Genomic DNA, 21047 nt, shown 5'->3' on the forward strand with positions numbered 1-21047 from the left:
ACATTCACAAATTGAACCACCAGTGCCCCCAAGACCAGCATCGCATAAAACACTATGGCACTCCGCATTGTGCCAAAGGAATTATCTTGTTTGCCAACAGACACTGTCATTGGCCTGAAATAGGACTGGGAATCCCCTGACCTATTTAAAGTGGGTCTATGTCATGCAATGGCATAGTGCTATGCAAATGCAATATCATTTTGCAAAAATAAATAAATATTCATCCAGACATTGATAAAAAGGGATGCAAACAGTCACTATTCTTCTATGACCAAACATTGCGACCGTGATCTTGCAGATATCATTATTTTAAAAAGCTATACCTGATAAACTGTGTTATGTATCAAGCAAATATGTGATCTGTCTTAATTTTGAATGTTCCGTTTGAATTAACCCTCTAAGTAGCTGTTTTAGTATTGTATTTGTGGCATAATACAATGTTTCCATTAGCACTAGGCTTAATAATTAAAATAAAGTGCCAGTGGAGACCTTTTTTCATCTTTTTAACGTTGAACAACATAAGCAAAACATTGAAGGACTTCCCATATCCACTTGATGGCGCTAGTGCAGTGTAATCATCTTCAAAACACGAAGAAGAAATTTGTTTCCGAAATCACTATGGCGGCTGTCATGAGGAGCGGATTGGTAACATTGATCAAGGTGAGTGCATATATATGTATATTTTAAAGAACTCAGAGAACTCTAAGTGTACGACGCCACTAATGAAGCTAAATGTATCTATACTTATTATTATCCAAGCCAAGCTTATTGTCATAGCTCCAATTCGGTGTAATTCTAACGCCATTTCATCTCATTTTCTGAACCGGTTTACCCTCATTAGTGTCGCGGGGGGTGCTGGAGCCCATCCCAGCTGTCTCCGGGCCAGAGGCAGGGGACACCCTGAATCGCATGGCACAAGGAGACAGACAACCACACACACACACACACACACACACACACACACACACACACACACACACACACACACACACACACACACACACACACACCCATAGCTAGGGGAAATTTAGAGTGTCCGATCAGCCTACCATGCATATTTTTTGGAATGTGGAAGGAAGCTGGAGTACCCCGATGAAACCCACACAGGCCCGGGGAATGGTAATGGGGAACTGCTCTTCACATGCTGTGTGCTACATCCAAGATAATGTTTAGCATGACTTTATATCATCCGATCCTATTATGGTATTTTTTTTGTCTGTCTCCAGGGTGTGAGTGGCGCTCATTGGCAGCAGTTTGCTTCTCGTCCATTGAGCATATCTGCTGTTCGCTTTAATTCGGAAGTGCCACCTGCACGTGCCGATGCAACCTTTAAGGTCACGATGGTTCCAGGAGATGGTGTTGGACCTGAGTTGATGTCTGCTGTGAAGGATGTGTTCAAAGTACTTACTTTCCTTATTATCACAAATCTATCAGATTCTGTAGATCATGAAATTCTTGTTTCCATTAAATGAAGGTCCAAAATCCATAATAAACAAAATATATTGGTCAAAATAAGTTTACTTACAGTTCTCCATATCTCTTGTTTGCTTTATGTCGTGTAGTTGCTCTCGGCTCTGCACAAACCGGGCTTTTAAACATAATTTTCATTTCAAATTATATTTCTAAAAGTATGGATTTATATTTTATTCAACTTAATCCATAATGGTCCTTAAAAAAGATTTTCCTCTACTGCCTCTTGCACTTATACTGTTCTCATGTTTCCCCACCAAAGGCAGGAGATGTACCTGTGGAATTTGAAGAGTTCCATTTGAGCGAAGTCCAGAACATGGCCAGTGAGGACAAGCTGGATCAAGTATTGGGTTCTATGAAGACCAACAAAGTAGCAATTAAAGGTAGTTGCCCATTACCCATTGTTTAGTTTTCCAGACTACTAGACTAACTACCATTCAAAAGTTTTGGGTTGAATACCCAGAAAATATTATGTTTTCCCTGGAAAGTCACACTTTTATTTATCAGTTGAATTTGCAAAATTAATAGAAAGTGTGTGTGTGTGTGTGTGTGTGTGTGTGTGTGTGTGTGTGTGTGTGTGTGCACATTAACACACTGGCATATAATTGAGGGACAGGTTTGAAGTGTCAAAAATCATTGTATCATTTTATGAGAAGTTGTCACAGCTTGTTTATGTCAGGCGAAGCAGCCATAAGGAGTTCTGATAATATTGATTTTTATTTGAAATAAGAATGTTCTCCTTTAAACTTTGCTTTTTGTCAAGGGATGCTTGCAGCAATTACAACTTTGTGTCTTTTTAATGATTCAGGAAAGATCCACACACCCATGGAATTCAAAGGGGAGTTGGCTTCATATGAAATGAGACTGAGGTACAAGTTACACAAAATCAACATCTTTGTTGTTAATTCCTCTTCAATTATTTTTATTTACAAATTCTGCACCTCATTGTTTTTCAGGCGTAAACTTGACCTATTTGCCAATGTGGTTCATGTGAATAGCCTTCCAGGCTATAGCACGCGCCACAACAATTTGGACCTGGTTATCATCCGAGAACAGACAGAGGGGGAGTACAGCTCCTTGGAGCATGAGGTAAACATGACTGCTGTCATTAAGGCGGCTAACCCAAAATGGTCCACTACAGTTGAAAAAATAATATTATGGGTTCGCTTGTCACTAGCAGATTTGATTCTTTTTTCATAGACTGCATTAAGAATTAAAACATTAAAGTGGTGTAAGACCTGTGCCTCCAAAATTGCTCTTTGAGTATCTTAATGTTGCTTACCAGTAGTTATAGACAATGATAATGATGCTAATTTTCAATGTTTTTTTTTGCCTTGCAGAGTGTGACCGGTGTGGTGGAATGTCTGAAAATCATAACCAGAGTAAAGTCAAGGCGCATTGCCAAATTTGCCTTTGATTATGCTACCAAGAAAGGACGAAGCAAGGTCACTGCTGTTCACAAGGCCAATATCATGTGAGGATACCTATTGTATGCCTTCCTTTGAATATATTTTCATATCATAGCAACACTTGTCCTAATCACTTTGTCCAAATACAGGAAGTTAGCTGATGGCCTTTTTCTGCAGAGCTGTGCAGAAGTTGCCGAGCTATACCCAAAAATAAAATATGAGAACATAATCATCGATAACTGTTGCATGCAGGTAAATGCAAACCCAACATTTTTATGAAAGTGCATGAAGCTTTATCTCGTGTGTCAAGGTTTCTAAAGTAGTATTTGTGTTTTAATTTGCCCCTTTATGTTGTGAAACAATATTTTATGGATCGCATCATATTTCTTTGTTTGGAATCCTTGAAACATTCAAATCTGCTGATTAGTGATTCATCTGAAGTTATGTTTTGTTTTCTTTTTCCCTGCTGCAGTTGGTCCAGAACCCATACCAATTTGATGTACTGGTAATGCCAAACCTGTACGGCAACATCATTGACAACCTGGCAGCGGGACTGGTCGGAGGGGCAGGTGTTGTCCCTGGTGAAAGCTACAGTGCAGAATATGCTGTATTTGAGACGGTATCTTCTTCTGTTTGTTTCAAATGAAATAGATGAACAATAACTTGCTAGTTCTTTGTTAAATGTGTTAACCATTTATCCCCGTCTGATGCTTTTTTTTTTAAGGAAATTATTGTATTATTTTTTTGGGGGGGGTTCTCTTTTAGGGTGCACGCCATCCCTTTGCTCAAGCAGTAGGAAGAAACATTGCAAACCCCACAGCCATGCTGCTAAGTTCTGCCAACATGCTCCGACACCTCAAGTAAGCTATCAGCTGAATTTATAATTAGGATTTTCCCCATTGTAGTATGCATTTGGAAGCGTATCCTTACATGCATATGCTCACGCCGCCTCTCTTTATTACAGCCTAGATTATCACTCCCAAATGGTGTCTGATGCTGTCAAAAGGGTCATCAAACAGGGGAAGGTGAGTATGCATGAGCTAATTTCTTCCTGGGGTTACCCCCTGCTCCTTGCAGCATTGAGGGTGTCGATAAACTGTGCATGACCGAAAACACGCCACTAATTCCATTAACAAAAGCAGCATGGAGGTGAAAAACAATATAATACCAATGCTACATGATTATCGGGCATAACATCAGACCTTGCGGCTGTCAGCGTTTGTGTGTACTGACCCAAAAACTTTGGTTGATTGGGAAAATATTGGAGCACACTTCTTTAGTTCGTCCTCTGTACTTTCTAGTCTCTTTCCCCTCTTGAAATGGTTCAGACTGCACTGTTGCACATCTCTAACATTTTCTCATGGTTCAGCTTGTGCCAGATGGCATCTTGGAAGAGGTCAGACTATCTTGTTTTCTAATGCTCCTTTTCAACTCCAATGGAATCCACTTGGGTGTGCATACTAATGGCAACATTCCTTTTGTGAAAGTAGCTTGCAACTACTCTTACTTTTATCTGGCTCAGTGTGCCCATCAATATCTATGGCTTAGGCTTTTTTGGTGGGATTTCATTGACCGAGGCTAATACCCTACTGAAAAAATCTCTTGAACATGGTTAATAGCTTCATGGCAAAAATATAGGTGACTCTTTATTTTTAAGACCTGTTGCATAATGCTGCAGGTTTTCATAATTTCCTGCTGGACTATTTTTGAAGTGGAAAATCAGTTGTTGATACCTGAGTTCAGTCGAGCCTCACAGAGCTAATCAGAGCTGGTAACTGAGAAAAGCCCAGCACAACATGGTTTTCTTCTTCTCTTTTACACACACCCTCTCTTTAACATTGTTATCCACTCCATGTGTGTTTGCATGTCTCAGGTACGGACACGAGACCTTGGCGGTTACAGTACCACGGGCGACTTTGTGCGTGCTGTTCTGGAAAACCTCAGCTACCGACCTATTTAGATATGCACTCATCCCTGATTTTTTATTCTTTTAATGGACATTTGACTGATATGAAAGAATATTTTTCTTGTTTCACATATAACATGACAGTCGGAAAGTTTTTTTTAATCCTGTACATGTGTCCCTCAAACAGCACGTTTGTGGGACTGTTGGTTAACTACACATTGATCAGACTCCTTTTTTAAGGAATTAAAAACTACACTGCCGCTCCATGGAAGACATTTGCTGCTTTTCACCTCACACATATTTACAGCTATTAGTATCACGCCCACAGTAACTCTGGCCCCTGTTCAGTGATTCACAGTTTGTCAATCAGCCACAATTTTACCTCCTGTTGCTGTTCTAATATATTCTGCTTAGGTATTTGTTTTAGTTTGTGACAAGGCACAGCCTGAGAATCTTTTAGTTTTATTACTGGAATTAATTAAAAATAAATAAAGACAAAAGACAGCATTTTGAGTTGGTCAGCTCTTATTTTACTGTGTTTTAAAGCACATTTATTACTTCAAGTGATTATGTTTGAGCTGCATTGTTTTTTGTCTAGTGACAACAGTTTGATAAAAGGCATGACATTTTATTTTCCAGTGGAGTTAATATGCAAATTTCATTTAGATTATTTAAAATTGAAATACAGTTTCAAATGTATATTTAAAAATAATTCAAATCTTGTGATGTTGATTTTGTAATATGCATGTAATTGTATTGTGCATATACTCACAGAAAATTAAATAACATTTACCATGTTATTGATAAACGTACATTGCTAAAAAAAAATACTCTTCTTGTTTTGGAAAATGTCTAGCTATTTATAACAGTCACTAAACAGAAAGGAAATCCTCATAAACAGCTTTTACTGTGCTCTGTTGTTTAAAAGGCTGTTGGCCTGACTGCCGCACATTGACATGTGCTTCTGCAGCTGTGCATATTGTAACACACTCTCTTTGTTTTTGCAACAGGTGCGTACCGGAGACCTGGGGGGTTACGCCACAAGCGACGAGTTCACCAGAGCTGTCATCGGTAACTTGGCTGCCTAATCATTTGCTCATTGACTAATCTGTCAGCTACAAAGACACGTGCTTTTTTAAATGGGCCTCAACTCTCCACTGCACAGGCTCATACTACTGTCATAGATAAGGGACTCAAATGCACAACTTTAATGGGCTACTATCCAACAAGACAGATTTTTATTTGAGGCTTTCTTGCTGTCATTCCTGCTTGAATGTCCTAAATCTCTGGACAACATTACTAAATGTCTTTAAACATTTTGAATTATTTATTCCATCGGATAGTAGGTTATATAACCTATTTATTGTGAAGTGAAAAATAAAAGTAGATGAAATAAGACCCCTGGTGTCAGAATCCTTGTGTATTTCAGTTTGTAGAGGAAACCAGAGTACCCTGAGAAAACCCACACAGGCCAGGGCAGACTCCCCACAGGTGGATCGACCTGGATTTGAACCCAGGACCCCAGAGCTGTGAGACCGATGTGCTAACCACATAAATTATAAACATAAATAACAAAATATTAAGTTTAGACCTATGGGGGAGGTCTGCTCTGGGCATAGGGTTAGAAAGGACCGCCTGTGCTACAGTTTGGTTGACTTAGATGACCTCGGTGCAATTGGATGCGGCAGATGTGCTGAAAAGCCGTTAAACGTCGCTGGATGTCGCTGTGGTTTGCAGAACATGAGGTGGAGAATAGACGGGGGCCTGGCTTGGGAGAACGCCGCTGGTTCCCATTCTTCCTCGTACACAGACACACAACATGGCGGTCTAGAATTTTCGGCTGACGCGCCCGTATTGAGCGGACCAACCGTGGAATTCAAGCCCCAAATATGCCCTGAAGATACTCTTTGGAGATCCGATAAGACAAGGCGGGTTGACGATTTTTTTAAATTTTGGATTGCGACTCCTTTGGGGGGTGGGGAGATTTAGCAGGCAAATTGACAGCGAAGTGTCGGCGGCGTGTCTCAAATCGAGCCTCCCTCCTCTAATATCACCAGGTCTCCCCACCCCGATCTCACTCTCGGCTCCAGGGGTGTGGAGACTCGGGCCGGGGCCGACAGCGTGGACGACAGAGCGGGCCCACATTCCTCCTCTCCTTCGCCCTTTTCCGAGTTTCCTCTGGGCGTTACTGGAGACTTGGTGAGTTTTGTTTTCCAAGCCCGATCACACACGTTCCTCTGTCGGATTTTCTTCTTGCTTTTTCCTTATTGTTGTTGCTCTTTTCACCTAGCTTTTTTATTTTATTTTACCGACTTTGTCCCCGTCTCACAGGTACCATACTTTGCAAATGTACCCCTGGGAAGACTTGCTGTATTTTTGCTTAGAGCCGAAGTTGATCAACCTCTTTGTTAATGCTAGACGAGTAGCTCGGAGGCAGGGAGGGAAATATTAGTAAAGGGTGGGGGGATCGGAATGAAAGATCTACAGATGATCTTTTAGAACCACAAGTGATTTGTCGACCTGGAACCACAACAAAACCGTTTCGAGATCGGGTGTTGTGTTTCACCAAATGTCCACTTTCTTGATCCCCAACGTGTTTATCAACATGTTTAGGTACCCAAAAAATAGCCATGCGCAACAGGAATAAAGTCACCCCAACCAACATTGGCATATGAATTCTGTCAAATCACAAGAGTCCCCTGTGGGACCTGAATTCCGCTCTAGAACCGCTCCCAAAGTTTTTTTCAGTGGCTTCCTCTTTTTATGGATAAGGATTCTTATATTTAATAGCACTGTTACTTTCTTCCAAATTGTAAATGTTGCTCCTGCATGTAAGGTATTGACTATGTCTTTTGAGTGCTTCCATGTGTTGTTTAAAGAGATGTGTGATGAGGACTGAAGATGCATGGAGGAACGTGGACTCTAAAAACTGACAAAACCCCTATGGCATTTTTACTGTTTGATTCATTGCATGTGGATGCTTTCTCTGAGAAGCACCACATCCACATCAGCATGCCTTCTTTTGACTTTCAAATTATAATTTCATTTCCTCATGGTTTGATTTTCATCATTATTTCCCATGAATGACACAGGCAAAGCCCCAATTTGTACCATTGGATGTTGCAAGGTTTAGAATGATATTTTAGATGGGTGTGATGGACCTGTCCTGAATCATTTCTCGTGCAAAACCCAAAGGTGTTTTGTTTTATTCCTCCTGGCAATGTACCCTACATCCCAATTGTGAGGCTTGGACATGTTCACCGTCAATGCCATATGTAGAACCATCTGTGTGTATGTGTTATTGTGCTTTGTTGTATTCGTGCCTAAATGTGCCCGCTTAATATCCCTTCTGCTGTCCATACCTTTTTCAAGCTATTTATAGAAAAGGTTTTATTTATCTCTACTGCATCTCATGTGACCATCTCACCATTCTTTTCACATTTGTCTTAGTACATGCATAATAGATAATTAATAAATACCTTGAGTATTGGAAGCTTTTTAAAAAAAAAAAAAAAAGGAACCAGCAGTATATTTTGGCACAATGTCAAGAGTTGGACATTTTGGGTGGGACAACAGCTGTATTTTTGTTTCCACCTCTACGTGTACAGACTTTTCCATGAAAGGCCACTGTGCTGTTACCCCAGAAAAGACAAATACAGCTCCATCCAGATAATTCTGAAGCTCTGTGGAACTTCATTTTAACTGGCTCCGATATTTTGTAGGCTTGATTGTGCAATACAGGAAATCAAGAGCCATTTGTCAGAACGGACCATGTTTAGATGTTTATTACATTTTAGTTATACCTGATATAAAGGTAATTTAATTGCATAGCGTATGTTTTATGGGAAACCTTTTCATCGTTTAGTACCATATTTCTATTTAAGCCAAAGAACACGGCAAAACACTTGGTATATATTTTTAGGAGTTATTTGGGTTTTGTGTGTCATGGGAATTTGCCCAACCAGATATGGCATATTGATTGCAACTTTCACTACATTTGGAAACCAGAAATAACATGGTTCGTTCAAGCACTCATGGTGGATGAAATAATATATCTTTTTTATAAGCACTCACATATAATCAATCACTTGACTCTTACATGCTTCCATGGCTGCAAGCTTTGCAATTGCATGATGTCTTTAATGAAAACATACAAATAAATTATGCCACATGAAGTGCTGCCGTGAACATATCTTGAAAGTGCGAACTTCAAATTCAGTTTTATTAGGCACTCATAAACCACATACAATCTGATAGTCGATGATTTTCATTTTCATTCATTCAGCATCCGTACCGCGCATCCTTGTAAGGGTTGGCCGGAGCCTATCCCAGTGGACTTTGGGCGATATATATTACAAGGATTTTGTTTTAATAAGCACGCTTCCAATTAGAAAAAAAACAATCAACCGTCCTGGATTCCAAGAATACATGCCAGTTCACTGTGTAAATGTTTATCATATAAGGTTGGTCACACCAGAACGCAAATACCCATTACAATTGATCATCACCAAACTAGACTAAAACCTGTCATTGACCTTCATATAGTCATTTTGTCCCACACAACATTAAGGGTCATCGTGGCTTTTGCGGCCAAGCCTTCCACTTCCACTTCCTCTCTGTGTTCAATGTGGGAAAGCTTTTAAATGCTCCTGGCGTGTGCCTTAAGAAACTCAACAATGAAGTAGAGCAATCCCTTGGAATCTGATTTGAGCAAATGATCTATTTGGACTTCAAAACGAACAAGAAAGGCCACCCATGGTGTTAAAATTAGCCCAAATAGCCGCTTTGTGCTTATCCCCGACTGCCCAACAAGCCACTAGATGATGAATGAAGCCAATAAGAACACAAACCAGACCAGCATGAAGTTGTCTTCCTCAGCCAGGGAAGTCCAGAGGATTGCGGCTGTTGTATGTGGCACCGGGGACATATAATCTGTGGTCTGTTTCAAAGAAAGAGTCTGAGCATCCCTGAGTTAGGCTCACTGCTGCCTCCTGTGAAGAGAGCCATTCACAGTACTGCTGCTCGCCCAGACACGCCGCCCGCCAATGCTCAAGACATAGAAACTGTATTAATATTCAATGAATGGACAGAGACAGACCACCATTTTCTTATACTGCAACTACTAGTTGAGTGGAATGCCTTGCAAAAAGTCCAGGGGAGTGATTTTACACTATGGAGCTTATTAACTCCTGACCAGAAGACTGTAGCTTTTGGGTCTTCAAATGGCTGCAGAACCTATTAGAAATGATAAATGTGGGTGGATGATGTTTGGAAGTAATTATTGACAGTGTTGGATTCATTCCAACCGATGTTGTGCACTTAGTTTCTGCAAGGCTTTCTCATCTGAGTTAACCTATTGTCACACAGTTTGTAACTGAATAGGAATTTTAAGAACGGGGGAAATTTAGTCTGCACTGGACACACGCGTTCACTGTGCAATAGTAAAGTAGTAGCATTTATTTTGAACCATTAATATGTTCTCTACCCACAAAGACAATAATACTCAATTTAAAGCATCAGATTTGTGCAGGATGCTGTGCAGTCTTTGGCTCACTCTATACTCAAGTATCTGTAAACAAGCAGATGGACTGGATTATTCCAGGATCAAAATCATGAGATTAGAACCAGTGATTATCACAGCTCTGTCAGAGAGACCACAGTCTCCGTTAGGATTCAGGATTACACATTGCATGCCCTACCAACCAGCAGGAGCCATGCTTTCTCCAAATCCTTGTTGTTATCACCCATTTCGGCTGCATAAACACCTAAATACTAGTTCAGGCACAGTTTCACTAATACAATATTAATGTGACAACAACGCTATCTTCCTTGTATTTAGGTCAAAAAATAGCCTATATATTCCTTTGTTGGTTTGAGATCATCAATACAAATATTTGAACAACAATTTGTCAAGACACAACATGCCTAGAACTAGAGAAGCCGCCATGAGCAATTATTTATTTTTGATAAATGTGAAGCAACTTTAGAGTGACACTTAAGTTTCAGGGATTCAATTGGTTGCACTAAATAAGAGACTTGAGTCCTAAGTAAGTGCTGTTAATGATATTTGTGGAGATCTAAGAGATTCTCCATCCCTTGTGGCATTTATGTTTGTCTGTGACTAATAGGCAGATTTTTTTCCATTTATGATGATGGTTATATATGGAAACAAGACTTGCTGAATGTCATTTTCCAGTTTCCTTTTGGAGAACAAGTATTTGTAAAAGTACAATATATTCTCTGCATAACACTCTTCCTCTTTGTATTGTAGAAAACTGCTGTACGAATGAGTGACTGATCTCAACTTCGCTTCTTCAGGTAAACACTGGCAAATGTTTTACTTGGATTTAGTTTTACCAACAAAAACATTTTGAAACATTAGAATTATTCAACTATTTCAGTATGTGCAGCTACGTACAACATGCTTAGTATTGAAAGTGCAAATGTCTCTGGAATTAGAAATAAAAGAACTAAAAAAAAAAAATCAGAGAATCAAAATGATGAATTCACTTCTTTTCTCTTTTTGCCATAGGGCAGAATGGGTGTGTGTCCCTTGCTCCTACTACTAAGTCTAGCTGTTGGCGTCTCAACCCAGGATCATGCCCTGGTTACAGGTAAGTGCATTTATACACATTCCATTTAATTTACAGGAAAATACAAACACACGGGTTATATTATGCTTTTACAAATCCGTCCAGGCTTTCTCATTTACTCTGTTTTGTTTCACACTTTTTGACACGTCAAACCTTTCAACAACCTTTTGAAGCCATACAATTTGATCATTAAAATCAACACAACTCTAAACTGGTTTTGCCGTCATAATAAAAATGTTTTAATTGTTGGGATAGGCTGCATTGCATTTTACTCACGCTTTTTTTTTTTTTAGATGCACCAAATATTACAGCAAAATCATCATCACCCCACACCGCACCTGTCTTCAACTTCACAGTCGCACCCACACTGTCCCCCACAGTCCCACCCACAACATCATCACTTCGGGTCACCCCGACAACATCGCCAACTCCAGCAGCAGCGACAACAACTACAATTCCTCCTCTCCCGCCTCAAGTTCCAACTGATGGCCCTCTGCCAACGCAAAGGCCAGAGACTCCCTCTCCTGCCTCCTCGCTGGGCAATGGAAATGAGACTACAACATCTATTCCAGACACCCCCACTCCCGAAACATATATTGAAGATGATGACTTTACAATGGAGATGGAGACTACCACTGAAGTGGAAATGGATTTCACCTCAGAAGCCAGCCCCAAAGGTGAGTACTAATAGATTATTTGTTTTCGTATAAACGCCAAGCGGTCTGTGATATTGGTGATATTCATTTGAAGTGAACGAACTAAAGTATTTCAGAAGCAGCCAGTTGAACATAATAATAGAAACTAGCAGACACGTTATGGTTGTTGAATCTGAAAACAATACGCCGTAAGCTGCTCAGAGAGTTGTCTGTTCTTGTATGATAATAATGAGGAGACGGGAAGCAATTGTATGTCTGCATTGTCTGCCCTTTAGAAAGTACATCACATCAGTTTAGATTTATGTGCAACAGCTACAACTACGTTGAAGGGACAAACTTAAGGTTCAATCATCAACATGCATGGCACTCAAATATAAAAATACTATCAATCCTTATGTTATAAATATAACTGTGTTCTACTGATCACGGTTTTATTTTTCCCCAATACTGGAGCTATTGGAGTTAGCGAAAAACTATCATTGTGAAGATGTCACAAGTATTTTATCCAATATTTCTTCACATCGGAATGTAATGTTGGTTATTAAAAATTGCAGTAATTATATTTTGTTTTATTATTTTACCTAATGCTAATACATTTCTTAATAAAATGTAATAATGTTCTTAACAATATTTCATAAAGTCTAAACAACATTAAGCCTCAGATATTTGCCATGCATTTTAAAATGTTTTTTTACATCCAAGCGAAAGCAAAGCTCAACATTCTCATCACTGCAGTCTCTTACACTTGGACTCAATAAAATATTTTTGTCAGGAACGTAGACTACTTTGGCTTCCTATGCAGCCAATAAGAGTCATGATAGATAAATCTAAAAGTAGTAGTAGTTGCTCGTTGTACCCATGGTCAGTTGATTCGCAGTCGACCGTGTATTCCGCTCCTTGTAACAAAGTGATCTTAAAATAGGCTTCAGCTCACTCATAACTGTGAAGGAGTTGACAAAGTTGATACATTGGTCATTCACAAGTTCTATAGATCAAGACACTAATATCCCATGAGAGTATGCCTCAATAGACCAGAGTTCCATGAAGACGCAAGATAATAGGATATGTTCTCATGTGACTTAAGAGGAAGTGACTCATTTTTATCCAGTGGAAAAGCACTTTACCGCGTTGTAGGCTATGTCCTCCTAACGTGATATTAATGGATGAAAAGAAAATAAGGACAATAGTCATAGTCACTGCCATTGTTCCAAGTGATACAGACATGATGTGTATTTCTATCAAGTACATTGTTCCTTCCTCATTATGGCTACTATTTATGTACTAATTTCCAAAAGTACTTGCTGTCTGGCTAGCATTTCTTTTTATCTTAATACTCGGATACTAGCAAAATTGCTGCTGAGTCTTCTTTCGATATGTTATGCCCATTTGGTGGGTCATTTATCTGCAACACTCGTACCTCCATCTTTCCTTAGAACTTTAGGGAAGGCGGTGAAAGAAGCGGCAAAAGAAAAGCCAACTAAGCATTCTGGTCAAGAGTCGACCGTTAATATTTTAGATCTTGCACTTAAAGGCATTGGAGAAGTTCCAGAAATATCCTGCCGACCAGGCTTCCATTTAACCAATCATCCACAAGAATCTGAACATGTTCCATCTCAATAACCAAACTGTTTTTGAAGAGTTGGTTCTTTCCACACACGAGAATTTCTCCCGATGACGCTTTGATGCGTCTCTTAACATCTGTATAGCAGTGAAAAAAATACTTTCCACTTTCATCCATGTTGATTTTCAGCATGCACTAAATGGCATGTCAACTGCGCGATGACTTTGGGTTGATAGGTGTTCTATAGCTTCTCCATTGTCACTCTCTAGCTGTCTGAGAGCCTATTGTGGAATATTTGCAGAGCCTATTAAATGCCTAAAGGCTGTGTCAGGTCCACATGATGCCTGCTGTGCTTTTCTTTTCCTCACTATGCACATTGTCATTGAATGACATTGAAAAGAGACGGGAATTGTGCGTTAAAATGCTACATAGCTGGGTCAAATGGTTGCATTATCTGTCCCGCGTCGGGTCCGTAGACCTTTCTTGAATATTGAGTTGACAATTTGGTCTGCGCATTGTCAGCAGTACCATACATTTGCCTGGAGAATTCTCCTAGAGAATTCTTTGTGGCTTAGTTTGTCTTATTCGGCGGCCACTATGCAAAAAAGCAGCCAATAATTTCTTTTACACAAACTCCTTGTTGGTGGTGTTGGCCAGTAAAAAGGTTGTATCGGACATAATGATGGTGAGGTTACTTGTTCATCCAATGGAAATATACAAGAATTTTTAGTAGTAGAAAAAAATAAGTCGAAGTAAAGTGTATTGTTGGTGTTGAATTGTATATGAGTTATCTTTATAATCAGTCCCCCTCTCACTGGACAAATCTCTACTCAGGGAAATGCTTCCTATACTTCTGACATGCAGAGATCATTTAACATTTACGCTCTGAATAATTCATGCAGAATTCACAGCAAACGTCCTAAATGTTTTATTACATTAGACAGTCATCCTCTGTCTGCCATCACTTTGCTTGTGACTAGTCACCAAGGCAAGGAGTTGACCCTTTGTTAAAGTGCAATTTATCTACTCTAGGAGACACCACTGTTCCACTTGAGTTTTTTTTCTTTAGAAAGCTAATTAAATATTAACACAGATAACCATTATGGAAAGGAACAGTCTAGAAATCACTTGCTTGCCTCTGTTTGTTTTATTTCCGCTATAAATCTGTGTCATTTTGACGTAGGAAATATGTATACTAATCGAATTAAAAGCTATAATTTGAAGTTGTATTGAAATAAAACAACTTCATCTCAAACTTGGTTAAAAAGGTCAGCCAGAAGCTTGTTTTTAGGAGTTGTTTGAATTTGTTTATTCAAAACTGGAAATCAGTTAACAGATATAGTGACATAATGGGCTGGCTTAAGTGAAAGAGACTGATTATAAAAGGTCATTTGCAGTAACCTATATTAATGAAATGTATTTTTACCTACTAGTTGGTTACATTACTCAATTTTCATAAATTGTGAAAATCATTGACAGGTTACTCAATGGTCAAATAATGAACAATAATAAATTATACATTTTCTGCTGTGCAAACTATTCTACAAAGTACTGCACTGATTCAATTCAATCAAGTAGTTTTGTTCTCATTGGACTTTTGTCTAAAACTTATACTAAAACTTCAGCTATGTTATTAGTATAAAGCATTAGTATTCACACATTATCGTCATACTACAGTACTAATACTAGGAGATACGAACTTAATACGTTGTATGTCAAGGTATTACTGTATATACTAATGGTCTTAAACATTCTCCTCTTTTTGTCCCTTACCAAGACAACAACCCTTCTGATGACATGCCAATCATAGCGGTGATGGTGGCCCTATCTTCTTTGTTGGTCATCATCTTTATCATTATCATCCTCTACATGCTCAGGTTTGTGAAATGCAATAGACAATCAGAAAGTAAAAGTAAACAATCAGATTTATCAAAGACCAAATGCATTTCCATTTTATTCCTAATTGACAGATTTAAGAAATACAAGCAAGCAGGAAGCCACTCCAACTCCTTCCGGTTGACAAATGGAAGATCAGATGATACAGGTAAAAATTGCTTTTGTAATCTGTAAAATCTTTACGTCTGATATATCACCAGACAGACAGTACATTTTTTTGAGAGGCATATCAGTTGATATGTATCATGGATTTATCCAACTTGATAGCCTGCTTTGCTTTGGATAACACTCGATTGATCTTGCACTCTGGACTGATAACATTTTATCGACTCATGGCAGAGGCCCTCTGTTGTCTGTGATTTGATCATTTTACCACTGTTAAGTCGCATTGCCCTCTGGTGGTGATGTTAGACATGAAGTAATACAGCACTTTGGGTTTCTGGATTTTAAGACATCTTGATTCTGTTCTCACCCTGTCCGTATCCCTCGCAAACCTGTGTCAATCCTCCCTTTCCTTCCCACTTCTCCTCACTCCTGTCTCGTTTGCTTCCTCCCTGCCGATGCAGAACTCCAGAGTGTGCCACTATTGGCCCGTTCACCCAGCACAAACAGGAAATACCCACCCCTTCCTGTCGACAAGCTTGAGGAAGAAATGAATCGTCGTATGGCTGATGACAACAAGCTATTCAGAGAAGAATTTAATGTACGACTAATTATCCCTTCCGATTCCTTTACCCTGAAATCTTATACCGAATTACAACAGGATTACTAGTTTAGTTCTAAATCCTATCATTCTAACTGAGGATGAAGTATGGAGTAGTAGTATGATTGAAGATATTTGTGACATGTTTTACCATCCAAAACCACTACAATGCATAATTCCCAGTCCTTAATCTTTTAATTTGAAATTCATAATTTCAGTTTTTTCCCGGATTGATGCAACATGATCACATACAGACAGACATATACTTTTCATATAGACAGTGCTTAAATCGGCATACAAAAATATACATGCAGGTACATACATAGGTTTAGTATGTGCATAAATTATCCGGCTAAATTTAAAGACTAGAAAAAAAATGTAATCATCAATTTAATCTTGCCTGTCTTCTTTTATCTAACTTGCTATTGTTTATTTTTTTTTCTTTTGTGTTCAGGCTTTGCCAGTTTGCCCCATTCAGGCAACGTGTGACGCAGCATCCAAGGATGAGAATAAAGAAAAGAACCGATATGTCAACATCCTGCCGTGTAAGTAAACCAATGAACTTGGCTACATCGACTGTTTGACCTTGCTACCTTTTGTAGAAATAAATCGTTAAAACCTTTTCTCTTTTTCGCTTAGATGATCACTCCAGGGTGCATCTCTCATCTCTGGAAGGAGTACCAGACTCGGACTTCATCAATGCATCCTTCATAAATGTTAGTGCAACAATTGCATACATTTCTCACATTTGTTTATATTATAATGATACATAGAGTAATAATATATAGTGTTTGGTATTTCATTCCTTCTCTCTTTATTTTTAGGGTTACCAGGAGAAAAATAAGTTTGTAGCAGCTCAAGGTAACAATTGTAACTACTACTACTATTTTGAGAACACGCAAATGTAATTTTAACTCCTTGGTCTTTCCTTCATATCTCCCAGGACCAAAGGAGGAAACGGTAAACGACTATTGGCGGATGATCTGGGAGCAAAACACGGCTACCATTGTGATGGTGACCAATCTGAAGGAGAGGAAAGAGGTAGCAGAGCAGTTTGGTTTTTAGTTCACAACTGATATGTTTCCTTTTTTGTAAAGACAGTACTTGATTTGCACTACAATATACTGCAATACAGTATAGTGTCAAGTCCAATTCTTTAACATGTGGCTCAACTTGTTAACAAAAATCTTCATTAGTCTGGCCCATTCCTTTTTGTTAATGTGCACTTTAGTTTGTTACCCCCCGCCCCTTTTTATTTTTAAATGCACGAACTCTTGCCGTATGCTTGTAGTAATTTTGCATCTGTGTTTCAGTGTAAATGTGCCCAGTACTGGCCGGACCAGGGCTGTTGGACATATGGGAACATTCGTGTTTCTGTGGAAGACACGATGGTTCTTGTAGATTACACCATCCGCAAGTTTTGCATTCAACAAGTAAGGAACTTCAGAATAAGAATTTTAGAGTCTGAGGAATCCAGAAGTCATGCTGATTCTGTAGTGATTTTGTAAAATTGACTGAATCTGTGTTGTGTCTCAGGTTGGAGATGTATCTGGAAAAAAACCTCAAAGGCTTGTCACTCAGTTCCACTTTACCAGCTGGCCAGATTTTGGTGTTCCCTTCACCCCCATTGGAATGCTGAAGTTCCTCAAGAAAGTCAAAACGTACAATCCTCAATATGCTGGCCCGATTTTGGTCCACTGCAGGTAAGTGTCTTGCTAATAAAGCTGTCTGAGTTTGTCACCATGCTCTACAATTTCGGTTGTTTTCACTTTGTTGTAGTGCGGGAGTAGGAAGAACGGGTACATTCATTGTGATAGATGCCATGTTGGACATGATGAACACTGAGAGGAAGGTAGACCTGTTTGGCTTTGTCACCAGAATTAGAGCCCAGCGATGTCAGATGGTCCAAACTGATGTAAGTCTCAATCACGATCAAAATAATTCCAACAAGGTATATAGACTTTTTAACAGGCTTTTAATTGCATCTTCATTATGCGCACACTTGTTGTCAATTGTGTTTTTAGCTGCATTTTTATTCCACCTTGAACTTAAATTTGGTTTTTTTAACTCTTACAGATGCAATACGTTTTCATCTTCCAAGCTTTGTTAGAGCACTATTTGTATGGTGACACTGAGCTGGAGGTGACCTCTCTGGAATCTCACCTGGCCAAACTCTATGCGCCTTCACCAGGAGCAGGCTGCAGTGGTTTGGAAGCCGAATTCAAGGTCGGTTTATATTTGTTTTCATCTAAAGCTCATGTTTTTTTACCCTCTTGAGGCAGCAAGCTACATTCAAATTGTATGTTTTTTTTGATCAACAATGAATTTTACCTTCTAGAAACTCACATCCATTAAAATCCAGAATGACAAAATGAGAACTGGCAATCTGCCTGCCAACATGAAGAAGAACAGAGTACTACAGATCATTCCATGTGAGTCAAGCAGTTAGTAGAATGCCTCATAGCCGATGATGATTACAAACATAGTTATGTGCTCTTCTTTTCAAAGACGAGTTCAACAGAGTCATCATCCCAGTCAAACGAGGGGAGGAGAACACTGACTATGTCAATGCCTCTTTCATTGATGTGAGTACAAATAGTGTCTTCTTCCATGCAGCGTTCTGGTCTGGTTGAAAATGTCCTTCACACGTTTACTTTCTCATTCACTCATTCTTTTCAGGGCTATCGTCAGAAAGATTCGTACATGGCGAGCCAAGGCCCCTTGCAACATACCATTGAGGACTTCTGGAGGATGATCTGGGAATGGAGAAGCTGTTCAATAGTCATGCTCACTGAGCTGGAGGAAAGGGGGCAGGTGGGTGGAACTATCCTTGTGGAGTATTCATGATTGTAATGATGAAGGGTCATTCTGAAAGTATGTATGCATGTTTTTATCGGTGCAGGAAAAGTGTGCTCAATATTGGCCCAGCGATGGAGTGGTGACTTACGGGGACATCTCCATTGAAATCAAAAGGGAGGAAGAAAGTGAAAGCTATACAGTGCGTGAACTCCTGGTTACCAACAACAGGGTAAATACAACTGGCCAATGACAGATGATCTGAACACAGATTTTACCGTAATCACAAAAAGACAAAAAGTGCATTTGAAACTTTAAGAGGCAAATGAATTTCACCTTTTAGCTGGTTTATCCTGAAATTTGACATGAAACTAAAGAAACATCACCTATTTTGTAGTATTAGCTATTTTACCAACTGTCAACAATACACAGTACTTCATCTACCACTCCAATAATCATATCTACATATCCCTTCTCCCAGGAGAACAAAGCTCGAGCAGTGCGACTCTTTCATTTCCATGGATGGCCAGAAGTGGGCATCCCCACTGATGGAAAGGGTATGATCAATATAATAGCTGCAGTGCAGAAACAGCAACAGCAGTCGGGCAACCACCCTATCACTGTCCACTGCAGGTAAGAAGAACAAGACACAAAAATATGGATGAGCAGTTTTTTTTTATTGCCTCGCCCCACAAAAAAAAAATAATAATAATAATAATGTGCATCTCCTGCAGATACAAAAGTCAGTTGATAATTAGAATGTGGTGGAATGCATAATGCCGGAGACATAGCTTACAGGCCTTCTTACATACTTCCTTTTCCTTGTCTGCAGTGCCGGTGCAGGCCGGACAGGAACATTTTGTGCATTGAGTACAGTCTTAGAGAGGGTGAAGGCCGAAGGTATTCTGGATGTTTTCCAGACCGTCAAGAGCCTCAGATTGCAGAGACCCCACATGGTGCAGACACTGGTAAGAGGGATTACAATTTTTTTTCTTCTTATTTAGTTTTTCCACAAAATAGAAAGTACACTATTGTATTTTCGATGGAAAATTCCTTGGTTTTGTATATGTTATAATTTTACATTGCTTTTAACTTGATTTTATTTAGTGAGGATTGAACAAAACACTAGACTCCGAATAATAGACTTCACATAATTGGAAAAAGTAGGTCAGATTCACTTCTTATTTCTGTTTAAATGGAAATTGGAATTTTACATAAACATCCCTTATTACAAATATCACAAAATATTTCAGCAATTCCAAGCACAAAAGTAGTGCTTGGCTGCCATCTTGTGGCATCGAGAAGCACTTGTGAACCTTTTTAGGGAGGCTGTGAATTTCAGATTTTTAACATAGACATCAACTGTGATACTGATGGTATGTGATGTTCACCAACTTACTTTGCAGGAGCAGTACGAGTTCTGCTACAAAGTTGTCCAGGAGTATATCGATGCCTTTTCTGACTACGCCAATTTCAAATGAAGGCCCACCATTGATAGAGTGATGGATGGATGGATGGCTGCACATAATACTAACATCACGTGCATGCACCAGAACACACACGAACATGACCATGCAGAAATGCTGCATACTTCCATCTACGGGTTTGTTTTCCTTTTTCTAGATGACATGTCACACACACACACACACACACACACACACACACACACACACACACACACACACACACACACACACACACACACACACACACACACACACACACACACACCCAGTATTCCTCTGCAAATGGTAAGAACTGCCTGCAGGAAAAGGGATCCAAGATTACATAGTCTGGATGTAAGAGAAAGGCAGTTGCACAGAGAGAAAGGAGATACCTTCCTGAGTATTTTGTAACATTGGTCTTGTTGATACGGCACCCCATTTGCTTCCATACACTAACTGTTGCATTGTTCAAGTCATGTTACTTTGGGCACAGTTTTGAGTTCAGATGCATTTTTGGGTGGCACCTGTAAAGTATTTTATTGCTCTCTCTCTCTCCTACTTTATATATACTAATGCTTTGGAAGGTTATGTAAAATATTACATTTTTATACT

The 21047-nt window shown here is 39.3% G+C and overlaps 2 protein-coding genes across 3 annotated transcripts; both read left to right on the forward strand.

Moving 5' to 3' along the window:
• Positions 1-575: 575 nt before the first annotated feature.
• idh3b (isocitrate dehydrogenase (NAD(+)) 3 non-catalytic subunit beta) lies at positions 576-6183 on the forward strand. 2 transcript variants are annotated; one of them, XM_077727022.1, is made up of 11 exons: positions 576-660; positions 1227-1400; positions 1733-1853; positions 2279-2339; positions 2427-2559; positions 2811-2944; positions 3029-3131; positions 3352-3498; positions 3645-3739; positions 3844-3904; positions 5796-6183. In XM_077727022.1, the coding sequence occupies exons 1-11, from the start codon at positions 619-621 to the stop codon at positions 5871-5873; spliced, it is 1149 nt and encodes a 382-aa protein (XP_077583148.1). In that variant the 5' UTR covers positions 576-618; the 3' UTR covers positions 5874-6183. The 2 variants fall into 2 exon arrangements, with proteins under 2 accessions (XP_077583148.1, XP_077583147.1); XM_077727021.1 differs by lacking the exon at positions 5796-6183 and adding an exon at positions 4753-5292.
• A 355-nt stretch (positions 6184-6538) lies between these two features.
• ptpra (protein tyrosine phosphatase receptor type A) lies at positions 6539-20668 on the forward strand. Its single transcript, XM_077726128.1, has 23 exons — positions 6539-6713; positions 6843-6984; positions 11057-11103; positions 11318-11399; positions 11672-12055; positions 15373-15472; positions 15566-15639; positions 16058-16194; positions 16649-16739; positions 16834-16910; positions 17019-17055; positions 17138-17235; positions 17508-17627; positions 17731-17897; positions 17974-18109; positions 18271-18420; positions 18533-18626; positions 18703-18779; positions 18874-19008; positions 19097-19222; positions 19472-19623; positions 19823-19958; positions 20397-20668. The coding sequence occupies exons 4-23, from the start codon at positions 11324-11326 to the stop codon at positions 20469-20471; spliced, it is 2442 nt and encodes an 813-aa protein (XP_077582254.1). The 5' UTR covers positions 6539-6713; positions 6843-6984; positions 11057-11103; positions 11318-11323; the 3' UTR covers positions 20472-20668.
• Positions 20669-21047: the final 379 nt, after the last annotated feature.

The sequence above is a fragment of the Stigmatopora nigra genome, chromosome 10 (genome assembly GCF_051989575.1).
Source record: "Stigmatopora nigra isolate UIUO_SnigA chromosome 10, RoL_Snig_1.1, whole genome shotgun sequence".
Taxonomy (NCBI): Eukaryota; Metazoa; Chordata; class Actinopteri; order Syngnathiformes; family Syngnathidae; genus Stigmatopora; species Stigmatopora nigra.

Coding starts and splice junctions, on each gene's coding strand:
- idh3b (XM_077727021.1), top strand. CDS start 619: ATGGCGGCTGTCATGAGGAGCGGATTGGTAACATTGATCAAG. Junction 1,854..2,278: donor CAACAAAGTAGCAATTAAAG/GTAGTTGCCCAT, acceptor TTAATGATTCAG/GAAAGATCCACACACCCATG. Junction 3,740..3,843: donor AACATGCTCCGACACCTCAA/GTAAGCTATCAG, acceptor TCTTTATTACAG/CCTAGATTATCACTCCCAAA.
- ptpra (XM_077726128.1), top strand. CDS start 11,324: ATGGGTGTGTGTCCCTTGCTCCTACTACTAAGTCTAGCTGTTGGCGTC. Junction 16,195..16,648: donor TATTCAGAGAAGAATTTAAT/GTACGACTAATT, acceptor TTTTGTGTTCAG/GCTTTGCCAGTTTGCCCCAT. Junction 16,911..17,018: donor TCAATGCATCCTTCATAAAT/GTTAGTGCAACA, acceptor CTTTATTTTTAG/GGTTACCAGGAGAAAAATAA.